At 47.5% G+C, this 12,654-nt stretch overlaps 1 protein-coding gene and 1 long non-coding RNA gene across 2 annotated transcripts in view; one reads left to right on the top strand and one right to left on the bottom strand.

Annotated features, from left to right (window-relative positions):
- Positions 1-5,951, bottom strand: part of LOC142445021 (uncharacterized) — a 136,879-nt gene extending 130,928 nt beyond the window's left edge. The window contains exon 1 of the long non-coding RNA XR_012783968.1: positions 5,883-5,951. This is a non-coding gene — a long non-coding RNA (uncharacterized LOC142445021). The remainder of the gene's footprint in view (positions 1-5,882) is intronic.
- Positions 5,952-7,245: 1,294 nt separating this feature from the next.
- The window catches only part of PGR (progesterone receptor), a 61,506-nt gene continuing 56,097 nt past the window's right edge, over positions 7,246-12,654 (top strand). The window contains exons 1-2 of the mRNA XM_075546494.1: positions 7,246-9,413; positions 10,512-10,663. Of these exons, the coding sequence (XP_075402609.1) occupies positions 7,822-9,413; positions 10,512-10,663 (1,744 nt within the window). The 5' untranslated portion in view covers positions 7,246-7,821. The remainder of the gene's footprint in view (positions 9,414-10,511; positions 10,664-12,654) is intronic.

Here is a 12,654-nt window from a genome sequence, read left to right as displayed (position 1 = left end):
TTAAAGACCCCAGAAGCTCTATCTTTTGATAGCTGGGCATCATCAGCTTACTTCACCATTTTGCTTATGCACACGTCTGTCTTCAGTGATCATGTCGGGAAGGTGGGTATCATGAAATGACCGTTTAGTTGAGCAAGGTGCTCTTGTATTAAGGGAATGTGCGTGAGGGGGCCCAATGCCTCCCTGCTACCCTACTACTAAACCTAAGACTTGAAAGTAAATAAGCGACCATCTAGCCCAGAAACAACAAAGCCCACATGGAAGCAGCATACCAACATGTTTGACCATGAAGGGCCGAGAGGACCAGGTTTCAAACAACAAAGGCGGGGGTAAAAAAAAATCATATCATCGTGAAAGAGAGGAGCACGTGATGGGGACCCAATGCCCATCTGTAGACAACTGGACATCCCTTGCAGAGGGGTAGTAGGGAAGAGATGAGTCATTCAGGGTTCAGTGTAGCAACAATGAAACTCACAACCTTCCTCTAGTTCTTAAATGCTACCTCCCACAACTATCACGATCCCAATTCTACCTTGCAACCCTGGTTAGACCAGAGAATGCACAAGGGTACAGATGGGAACTGGAAGCACAGGGAATCTAGGACAGATTATCCCCTCAGGACCAGAGGTGAAAGTGGCCATACCAGGGGGAGTATTAAGGGGGAACCGGTCACAAGGATCTACATATAACTTCCTCCATGAGGGAGGGGCAACAGGAAGGTGGGTGAAAGGAGACTCCAGGCAGTGTAAGATAAAATAAAATAATAATTTATAAATTATTAAAGGCTCATGAGGGAGGGGGGAATGGGGACGGAGGGGAAGGAAAAAAGGAAAATGAGGAGCTGGTTCCAGGAATCCAAGCGGAAAGCGAACTTTGAGAATGATGAGGGCAACGAATGTATAAGTGTGCTTTACACAATTGATGTATGTATGGATTGTGATAAGAGTTGTATGAGTCCAATAAAATGATTTAAAAATAAAGACTATTTAAAATGTTGTCCAGATTACAAAAAGCCTACTATATTAGTTATCATGGAAATGCAAATGAAACTACAATGAAATGTCATTTTATAACCAGTGTTGTTCAAGGTCTGTCATAATTACATAAGCTGTTGTCAATTTGAGACTTAAGAGTAAAGGGCTGGAGTTTAGCCTGTCAATCAGGTCACTGCTTGATGACCTCATTTTGGAGGTGCTGAGGAGATGAGTAGCTCACTGGAGGTGGAACACACACACACACACTCCCTTCAAGACATTACTGACATAAGACTGAAGGAGCTAGGGGATGCAGCCAGAGCCCTGGGAGCCAGAGGAGCCATGTGGTGGAGACCCACTGCCAGCGCTGAGATGCTTCCACTGCCACTGGATCCATAAGACTTTCCACCCATTGGCCTGTGATCTTCCTGCATCCTGCATCATTGCATGTGTTTCATGAGTCTGAAGAGGAATTTATAGATTGGTATCAGATATATGAGCTAATCTTGGATTTATGGGCTTGATCTGGGCTGGGATGTTTTCTCAATATTTAATTGCTCTTTATATAAAGCTCTTTCTTATACACATATGTGTGTCTATGAATTTGTTTGTCTAAGCGACCCGGACTAACACAGAGTCTTCTCATTGTTTCTGACTCATAGCAAACCTATGTACATATAGAATGAAGCTGGGCTCAGTGATGTACTATCCTTACAATTATTGAGGCCATAATTGAAGCCACTGTATCAGTCCATCTCAGTGAAGATCTTCTTCCTCTTTGGTTGACTTCAAATTTACCAAGCATGACACCTTTCTCCAGGGACTGGTCCCTGCTGATAATGCAGCCAAAATACATGAGAGGAAGTCTTCATAGCTTAAGGAATTTTCTGACTGTACTTCTTCCATGAGAGTCCAAGGAACTCTCTCATATTTTATATTCATTAGGATAACTGTCATAAAAAATCAGATAATAGTAAATAGAGGAAAGGTTGTTGTGGAGAAATTGTAACCTCATACACTGTAAAAATGTACAGCCCCTTTGGAAAACAGTATTGGAGTCCCCTCAAAAGTTAAACATAGAACTCAATAATTCCACCCTGAGGAATAGATATAAGAAAAATGAAAATATCTCTTCTTAGTTATCTAATACTGCGACAATGATTGTCTTTAATAAACAGAAATGATCTTTCTTGTAGTTTTTCACTGTCTTCAAATTGCTTCTTATTCACAGTGACCCTGTGGGTTTCCAAGACCGTAACTCTTCATGAGAGTAAAAGACTCCTGTTTCTCCCTGGGAGCAGTTGCTGGTTTCAAACTGCTGACCTTGAGGTTAGCAGCCCAATGAGTAACCCAGCCCACCACCAGGACTCTCCAAGATGAGAAGGCTGGAAGTCTGAATTCAGAGAGCCCTGCGTTGGCTCTGGGGGATGTCCTTTGTCTCTTCATAGTTTCTGTTCCTGGGTGGTCTTCAAGTGGCTTGGTATATCTCTCCCCTAAACCCTGAAGTTTGTTTAATCCCTCATGTATCTCAAAAGAGATCCATGAAAATACAGCCTGCACTTGTCCTATTTTATTAACATGGTAAAGACAATCCATTTCCAAATGGGATTATAACCAGAGGCATAGCTATTAGGATGATAAGACATATTTTGGTGGGGCATACTTTGAACCATCACATGTATGTTCACACAAAAATGTACATGAATATTCAAAGTAGGATTATTTATAACAGTCAAAAAGAGAGATCACCTTTATGCCCATTCACTGATGAATGGATAAATAAAAGTGGTCTGTCCATATAAACAAATATTATTTGCATAAAAAATGAAGTCACCCAGGGTTCAGTGTAGCAACAATGAAACTCACAACCTTCCTCTAGTTCTTAAATGCTTCCTCCCTGCAACTATCACGATCCCAATTCTACCTTGGAAACCTGGTTAGATCAGAGGATGCACAGCTGTACAGATGGGAACTGGAATCACAGGGAATCTAGGGCAGATGAACCTCAGGACCAGTGGTGAGAGTGATGGGAGAGAAGGGGGGATAGAAAAGGGGAACCGATCACAAGGATCTACATCTAACCTCCTATCTTGGGGGTGGGCAACAGAAAAGTGGGTGAAGGGAGACACCGGGCAGTGTTAGATAAGATAAAATAATAATTTATAAATTATCAAGGGTTCATGAGGGAGGGGGAGCAGAGAGGGGGGGGGGAGAAAAATGAGGAGCTGATCCCAGGTACCCAAGCGGAAAGCGAGTTTGGAGAATGATGAGGGCAACGAATGTATAAGTGTGCTTTAAACAATTGATGTATGTGTGGATTGTGATAAGAGTTGTATGAGCCCCAATAAAATGATTTAAAAATATGTAGTAAGATTCGTGTTTCAACATTGATATGCCTTGGAAACATATTTAAATGACATAAGCCAGTCAGGATGATCACCTATGGTATAAGTTCATTTATATCAAATTAAAAATCCATAAAGGCAGAAAGTAGATTTGCGATGGTCAGATCGAGGGACCGTAGAGGAAATGACATATAGAGTTTCTATTTGAAGTGATGAAAATCTTCTGAAACTGATCATGGTGATAGTTGTACAACTCTATACCCGAAAACACTGAGTATGTAAATTTCACATGGCTTACTTATGTGTTTCAAAGCTTGGCATAAGGTTTTCAGTGGCTTCTTCCTTCAAAGTGGGCAGTCAGGTCCTTCTTTGTTGCCTGTTCTAAATCTGGAAGCCCCACTCTGGGTGACCCGCTGGCATTTGAAATACCAGTGGCATAGCTTCCTCCATCACAGCAACATGCAAACCACCAGAGTACAGCAAACTGTCAGCCCAGTGTTTTCACAAGGGATAGCACCACCGATACCAGACGGATCTTGCTGAAAGCAGGGTGATAACAGAAAGATGGCTGCTTGTGTTTTATTAACTATGCCAAGGCATTCAACTGTGTGCATCCTAACAAACCGTGGATGACCTTGGAAAGAATAGGAATTCTAGAACATTTCATTGTGCGGAACTTGACATAGATCAAGAGGCCATGGTGGGAACAGAACAGGGAAATACTGCAGGGTTAAAACCAGCAAAGGTTGTGACAGGGTTGTATCCTCTTGTAATACTTATTAAATTTGTATACTGAGCACCTAACCAGAGAAGCTGGATTATATGAAGCAGAATAAGGTATCAGAACTGGAGGAAGATTTATTAACAACCTGTGCTATGCAGATGACACCACCCTTCTTGCTGAAAATGAGGAGAATGTGAAGCACTTGCTGATGAAGCTCAAGGACTGCAGCCTTCAGTACGGTTTACAACTCAAGTGAAGAAGACCAAAATCCTCACAAGTGAACCAATAGGTCACATCATGATACATGGAAAAAAGGTTGGAGTTGTTAAGGATTTGGTCCTGCTTGAATCCACAAGCAATGTTTATGGAAGCAGCAGTCAAGGAATCGAAAGATGTGATGCAGTAAGTGAAAACTGCTGCACACACCTCTTCAGAGTATCAAAAACAAGGATGTTACTATGGGGATTAAGGTGCACCTGACCCAGACCTTGGTACTTTCAAAGGCCTTATATGCATGCGAAAGTTGAGCCCTGAAGAGTAAAGACCCAAGAGGAGTGGATGCATGTGAATTGTGGTGCTGTTGGAGACTAATGAGGGCCCCCTGGACTGTCAAAGAACAAGCAAATCTCTCTGAAGGAGGATAGCCAGGGTTCTCCTTGGAGGTAAGGGTGGATATCTCATCTGACATACTTTAGATATATTATTGGGAGAGAGCAGTCCCAGGAGAAGGCCATCATGCTTGGTAAAATAGAGGGGCTACGAAATAGAGGAGGCCCTTTGGGAGATAGACTGACACTGGGGCCGCAAGAACGGTCTCAAACATAGGCACAATAGGATGGCTCAGGAGCAGGCAGTGCCTTGTTCTGCTATGCATAAGGTCACTATGTGTTGGAACCACCTCAATGGCACCACCACCAACATATGCAGTGTGAATCATATCCCAATGTAACATGTTACATGGTTTAAGACATGGAGATAGGAAGGTCTAAAAGAAGTAAAGGCAATACTAATAAAAATAAGTTAATTCACTCTTCTGGCCTCATTTCCTTTCATCCCCACACTGACCTCATTCATGCTCTATCGATAATGTCCTTCTTGCAATGCCCTTAGTACAAGAGTTTCAAAACACTTTCCCCTTCCATTTTCATTCCATTTTCCCACCATCTTTGAAAAGCATCTTCGTGTATCCTGATATTTGATGTCCTAAGAATATGTTATCCCTGAGCCCCGGTTTCCTGGGACTGCCATAACAAAATGCTAAAAGTGGGGAGCTTTCAAACAAAGAAATGTGTTTTCTCATATTCGTGGGGCTGAAAGTACAAGTCAGGATACCAGCAATGTCAGTTCTTTCTAAGTAAGGTGCAATCAAGCTCTCCCTTGCTTCCCTCCTAGTTTCTGGGGCCTGTTGGCAAACCGTCACGTTCCTTTGCTTCCAGATGCATCTGCCTCTGGGATCACATAGCACCTGTGTAATCCCTATGTTTCACTCTGCTTCCATGTCTGTCCTTCTCTTTTATAGGACCTCACGAATTTGGGCCCACAATTCTCCCCTCTGACTTCTTTATCTTAAGTGATCATATCTGAAAAGGAAACATACACTTCACCAAAGTGGTCTCATTCCCTGGCACAGAGATCAGTATCAAAATATAACACAATTCAATCTTCAATCAATCTGCTTCCTGGAATCCCCTTCATCCTTCTTCTACGGTCTAACTTCTACATATCTAAAATTAGACAGAGTAAGCTAATTATTAGATATTTAGTTGCAAAATCCAGTGGCAAGACATGATAAACATGTGTTTTCTCACTCCCAGATGACTTGGAGATCTAGTATCTTACCATCCAGTATCGACTCCATCATTCCAGGAGTCTTGTAGGCTTCTACTGTATCCTTTGCACCTAGAGTTCAACCTGTAAGACACAGACACGGATAAAAGTTTAAGTCCATGAGCCCTGGTGGTATAGTGGCTACGTGTTGAACTGCTAAGCTCAAGGTGAGCAGGTTGAAACCACCAGCCTCTTCTCGGGAGAAGCATGAGGCTTTCTCTTCCTGCAGAGCTACAGTCTCAGAAACCCACAGGGTCCACCAGGGTCACCATGAGTCAGCATCGACTCACTGGCATTGAGCTTTGAATGGAAAGGAGATCCGGTGGTGGTGTTTAGTAAGCTTTGGACTGCTAACTCCAAGGTCATCAGTTTAAAAATCCTCCGGCTGAGGGAGAAAGAAGGGCGCTCTGCTTCCATCAAGATTTACAGTCACTGTGCATGAGAATCGACTAGGTGACAGTGAGTTTATAATGATTCCTTCTGTTTTGAACAGGGTATGTATTGAAATGATAACAGTATATTTAATGGCCTTGGGTTCAATACAGAGATTGCTAATTTATGACTGTCAAATACATATTGCAATACATTTGCCTCTTTGTACTGGGCTCTCTTGAATTTAGTGGAGATTTGTTTTAAAGCTCAGTGATCATTTATTTATTTTTGATAATAATTGGGTTTAGGAGGAGAAAATGCTATTTAACAGCTCTATGGAGGATCTTAAAAGGAGGCCAGGTGTGTAGTGAGTTATGAGTCAGAATTCACTGGGTGGCAGAGTTTGTTTTCATGATGTAACACTATGGTGCAACCTGGAACTAAATTAAACTTTCCTTAAAGTGCTATTTAATAAAATAGGAAGACAGCCCTTATGACAAAACAAAATATGGCACAGGACCCCCAAATGTCGTATCAACTAGCTTTCAAACCCAAATTCCACTGCTACGTGTGGAAATACGGCATGAAGGCCGTAGCCAGAGAAATTTGAAAGCGCTCACTTTTATGGAAGTCAAAAGGAAGAAACTGTTTTTGTGTTTAGCATTGACCTCCACAGTTATTCTAAAAGATAACATAGCCTAACAGCTTCCTCTGGGTTAAATCTTTACAAAATTGAACTCTTGAAAAGGTCACCAAAGTCCGCACCTGTTAAGAGTTCATTCGCTCTTTCAGTTAGGTGGGGCATACTTGTTAACTAGCCGTCCCAAACCTAGGTGCTTATGGAGTCCCATCCCAAAGCACCTGCAGCTACTGGGAGAGGGATGCCTAAGACTCCCAGTGGCAGTTGCAGACAGATCTGTAATCATCGCGGCGGGGAGGGGCCGAAGGCGGGGCCTCCCTGCGAGGGAGGCGGCATTGTTAGAAAGCGGCGGGGCCAGCCTCCGGTTGACTGTCACTACTGGAATTGAGCCGCGGAGTGTCTAGCATGCTAGGATTCTGCTTTGACGGCAGCACTCTCAATGAAGACAAGTAGCCTCACTTGGCATTTGGGCGGCTTCTTCAGCCAAAGGAGCTTCGTCCTCCGGGACTGCCAACACTGTGAGCGGGACCTGAGCCTGGGAGGTGCACCCCTGGCACGCGTTTGGAGCCCATAGAGGAATCAGGCGACCTGGTCGTGTTTCCTAAGGACCAGTGAGTACTCTGCGTCTCCCGGCCGGGAGCGCCCGGAGCCCGAGAACTTTTGGCGAACTCTCCTAGCGAGACTGCGAGAACTTTACCGCTGCCTCCCTGCAGAACGACTGCCACCTCCTTCTGCCTATGGGATGGAGAGCAAGCTCGGGAGCTGACCAGCGCCGCCCCCTCGAGACCCGGGAGGTGGAGATCCCTGGGGCCAGCCAAATTCAACTCCCGTCTTCTCCTCCCTGTGCGCCTATATTCCCGAACCCCCCTCCTCCTTCCCGTTTCCCGCCTCCGTAAAGACGGGGGGGAGGAGGAGGAGAAAAGGGGCGACCAAGTCACCATGACTGAGTTGAAGGCAAAGGATCTTCGGGCTCCCCACGTGGCAGGCGGCGCGCCCTCCCCAACCCAGGTCGGATCCCCCTTGCTGGGCCGCTCCGACGCGGGCCCCTTCCACCCGAGTCAGTCCTCCGCCGACCCACCCATCTCCCTGGACCGGCTGCTCTTCCCTCGCCCGGGCCCGGGGCACCAGGACGCCAAGACGCCGGCCCCGCAGTCGCTCGCGGACGTGGAGAGCGAATATTCCGGGGTGGACGCCCCCAGGAGCGCCGGCGGCGGGAGCTCCGGGCCCCCAGAAAAGGACAGTGGCCTGTTGGACAGTGTTTTGGACACGTTGCTGGCAACGTCGGGTCCCGGCCACGGTCACGCCAGCACTCCCTCCTGCGAGGCGGACAGCCCTTGGGGTCTCTTTGGCCCCGAGCTTCCTGAAGATCCCCGGGGGACCCCGGCCATCCAGGGGGCTTCGTCCCCACTCATGAGTCGACCGGGAGGCGCCAAGGTTGGCGACGTCTCCGGGGCGGCTGCCGCCCACAAAGTGATGCACCGGGGGCTCTCGCCGTCCCGCCAGCTGTTGCCCCAGACGCCCGGGGCCCCTGCGTGGCCCGGGACCCCCGGCAAGCCAGCGCCGCCGCCTCAGGCGGTGGAGGTGGATGAGGAGAGCGGCCCGGAGGCCGAGGGCTCGGCGAGCCCCCTGCTGAAGGGCAAACCCCGGCTTCTGGGAAGCTCGGTGGTCGGAGGAGGAGTGGCCGTCAGCGTGCCCGCGGTGGCGGCAGGCGCCCTGGTCCCCAAGGAAGACCCCCGCTTCCCGGCGGCGCCCCGGGGGGCCCTGGGGGAGCAGGAGGCGCCCGTGCGCTCCCCGCTGGCCTCCTCGCGGATGGACTTCATCCACGTGCCCCTGCTGCCGCTCAACCCGGCCTTCCTGGCGGCGCGCACCCGGCAGCTCCTGGAGGGCGCCGAGGGCTACGACGGCGGGGCCGCGGCCCCCAGCGCCTTCGCCGCGCCGCCGCGGGGCTCGCCCTCCGCCTCGTCCACCCCGGGCCCGGGCGGCGACTTCCCCGACTGCGCGTACCCGCCCGACGCCGAGCCCAAGGAGGACGCGTTCCCGCTCTACGGCGACATGCAGCCCCTGGCCCTGAAGATCAAGGAGGAGGAGGAGGGCGCCGAGGCCGCCTCGCGCCCCCCGCGCCCCTACCTGGTGGCCGGCGCCGGCGCCCCCGCCTTCCCGGACTTCCCGCTGCCGCCGCCGCCGCCGCCGCTGCGAGCGCCGACGTCGCGCTCGGTGGAAGCGGCGGCGGCCGGAGGCTCCCTCCCGCCCGCGGCCGCGCCGGGGTCGGCGCTGGAGTGCATCCTCTACAAGGCCGAGGGCGCGCCGCCGCCGCAGGCCGTGTTCGCGACGCCGCCCTGCAAGGGGCCGCCGGCCGGCGCCTGCCTGCTCCCGCGGGACGGCCTGCCCTCCAGCCCGGCCGCCGCCGGCGGGGCCGCCCCGGCGCTCTACCCGCCGCTGGGCCTCAACGGGCTCCCGCAGCTCGGCTACCAGGCTGCGGTGCTCAAGGAGGGGCTGCCGCAGGTCTACCCGCCCTATCTCAACTACCTGAGGTGAGCGCGGGGCGCGAGGCGCGGCACGGGGCGCGGGCGCGCCGCAGGTGGGGTGGACAGGTCCGGCCCGCTCGCCCAGCCGGCCTCCCGCCAGCCCCGCGGGGCTCCGGCTCCCCGGGGTACCCCCGCGGCGGTGGGCGGCGCACTTCAACTCCCTTCTTCCCCCCTCCCCCCACTCTCCCTCCTTTCCCGGGGACCAGCTGGAATGCGCATCCCTCCCGAGGCCGTACCGCAGGGAATTCGAGTGGATGCGCGGAGTCCCCCCAGGTCCGCTCTAAGCGAGGCAAGGGCGCTGGGTTTGGAGACAATTCTCAGAAAGAGAAGTGCCAGGAATGTGGGTCTCCTAGAGGAATTATGGCCTGGATCCTCCCGGGGCGGTGGGACTGGCTGAAGGGTGGCCCGCCACATTGGAACTGTCACTGTTCAATTATGGGAGGCATTGGAAGATAGAGCTTTAGTTTGCATGTGATATGTTTAAGTTGTGGATTTAAGCATCAATCTCTGCAGTGCACTGTCGTTTCAGATTCCCTGCACATGTCCTTCATACAGTTTTAAGAGTTTGTGATTTGCACCCTGAAGTTAAAGAATTTAAAACAAGGGAAAGAATGTCCAGTGTGGAGTACTGCGAATAGGCAGGCAACACTGTTTTACTGCACAGGTTTACTGAAGAATGCTTAAATTTTAAAATGATAAGCACTTGTATTCGTTTAAGTAAGCATCAATATGAGGCTGAGCTTTAGAACTCGAAGACAGGTGAGTTGCTAAAGCGAGACTAGGTGAACTCTAACCCAGAGTACAGGAAGGGCATGTCCTTTCCTATGTCCAAGGCTAAAGGAATTGTGTCAGTTGATTTTTAAACTAATGGATTTTAGTTTTCCCAAACAGAAGAAGGTACCTATTCTCTAGTATCCTTTAATTGTGGCTGTTACAGATGAATGGCTTATCATCTGGGAGCTGGGGTACAGGATGGCACCAAACTTGGTTTCCATTGTCACATTGCAGTCCCCTTTGCATCTTGTCAATGCTGGGTTAAGAAATTTTAATATTCAATAGTGGTACTCCTGAAAATAAATCGAGTACTTTCTTTTGCATGTCAAGGTCGGATTCAGAAGCCAGCCAGAGCCCGCAGTACAGCTTCGAATCTTTACCTCAGAAAATTTGTTTAATCTGTGGGGATGAAGCCTCAGGCTGTCATTATGGCGTCCTTACCTGTGGCAGCTGTAAAGTCTTCTTTAAAAGAGCGATGGAAGGTAGGCTTTTTCCTCCTGATGCATTATTGTTGGTTAGATTGTGAATGGAAACCATCTAATTTTTTTTTCCTTTTATAAATTTCAATGATACCTTGCTGTTTGTGGTTTTCTAAAAGAGCAGTGCTATTTGTCTATAATTGATGATATATGATGAGGTCTTTATAATATGTGTATATTGCTCAAAATTGAATGCTTAGAAATGATCATTACCATCATTTAAATAACACTTTCAATATTAGATGCAAATCACAATTCTTTTAGGAATGGTAATACTATAGTTAATTAACCATTGCATAACAAAAGGTTTGTTCAAATAGTTTATTATTATATTTCCATTATTTTCTTTTTTTATATCTCCATTATTTTCATGAAGCATTGTAAATGTTAAAAGTCGTTGCCATTATCTATAAGTGCATATATGTGTGCATATAATGTGTGTGCATATATGCACACACATATCGCGAATGCAGTTTTATTTGTCGCTTCATCTCTTCTCCGTATGCATCTTTATGTGATCTTTCTATAATGATACTTCAAAACAATTTTAGCACTCCTTTATCCCTTAGCATATTTTTATAAGTGTATAAGAATACAAACGAAGCAAATGAAAACTTTGGACATCACAGTAATATAATTTCCAAATAAGTATTTTACTGAAGTGAAGCTTTTACTTTTCCAAGTCATTTAAGGTGTGTATATATCGCATTTTCTTTAATTGACTGGTTTGAACTGTGTTTCAGAAACATCTTTTAATTTCTCTTTTACACTAAACTGAAAGCAGCCAACATGTGTCTATCTTTAAAGAACACATGTAAACACCATTTCACAGTTGAGGTCCAATAGTCAATCCGTTAAAGCCAATTTACATGAGCGTAGGGCTCCTCCTGCTGCACTGTGCTCAATCCTGGACAAGGAACCAGCCATGGGAACGTCTGCTTCACTGCGTCTTGTTGCAAAGTTTTCTGATTTCAAGATATTTCAGAAATGCCTAGAGACGTGATTCCGAATCTGAGATTTGTGTAGTTTGTCAGTTGTTGTTTTGAAGAAGAGAGGAGATAGTCATAGCTTAGAATGTGTTGGAGAATGCTTCATGAAAGGAAGATATTAATAATTTTGGTTATTAAAGGATGAGTCAGACACACATGATGCAGACCAGGGCATTAAGAAGTGCTTCCCTATGAGGATAACCAAAGAGTGAAATGATAGGTTGACCAGAGTTGAATAAGGGAACCCTGGCGGGACTGTTAGGAATCCTGATTAGTGGTTACGTGGCAGGCTGCTAAGGGCAAGGTCAGCAGTTTGAAACCATGGGAGCACCGAGGGAGAGAGAAAGACTAGGCTTTCTACTCTTGTAAGGAGTTACCAGCTCAGAAACTCACAGGGGCAGTTCTACCCTGTCCCGTGGGGTATGAATCAGCAACGACTTGATGGCAGCACACTCATGAGGTACTCAAGTGCTTGACGGTTCACCCCCAGGTTGACCATTAAAAAGCTCACTAGGTGTTCTGTGGGGAAAAAGATGTAGCAGTCTGCTTCTGTGAAGATTGATAGTTCTCTTCTGCCCTACAGAGTCATTCTGAGTCAGAATTCAACTTGATGGCAACATTTGTGTTTTTTGTGTGTTGTTTGGTTTAGAGTGGAGTATTCATGTTAGGATATTGTAAGACTTAATGGTCAGAAAGTCAAGTTGCTAATGTTTGGGACAGTTGGGAGAGAATTGTGATGTAAATTAAGAGAATAGTGAGAAGTTGCCCAGAATTTTCAGGAATGAGACAGGAATGGAAAGGATTTTTGTATTTGAAGAGAAGTATCAGGTTTGATATTTTGAAGCAATACTTTGTGATAAGCAAGCTGGTCCACAGCAGGATGTTGATACCAACAAGGTCAAAAGTTTAAAAGTCCGTTGAGTCAACAAGGATATTAATGCTATCAAGATAATAGTAATTGTTGCTAAGTGCAGCTGAACAGGCCCTGACTCATGTGAAAACCTC

This window comes from Tenrec ecaudatus, chromosome 4 (genome assembly GCF_050624435.1).
Source record: "Tenrec ecaudatus isolate mTenEca1 chromosome 4, mTenEca1.hap1, whole genome shotgun sequence".
Taxonomy (NCBI): domain Eukaryota; kingdom Metazoa; phylum Chordata; class Mammalia; order Afrosoricida; family Tenrecidae; genus Tenrec; species Tenrec ecaudatus.
This window is presented reverse-complemented; position numbering and strand designations above follow the sequence as displayed.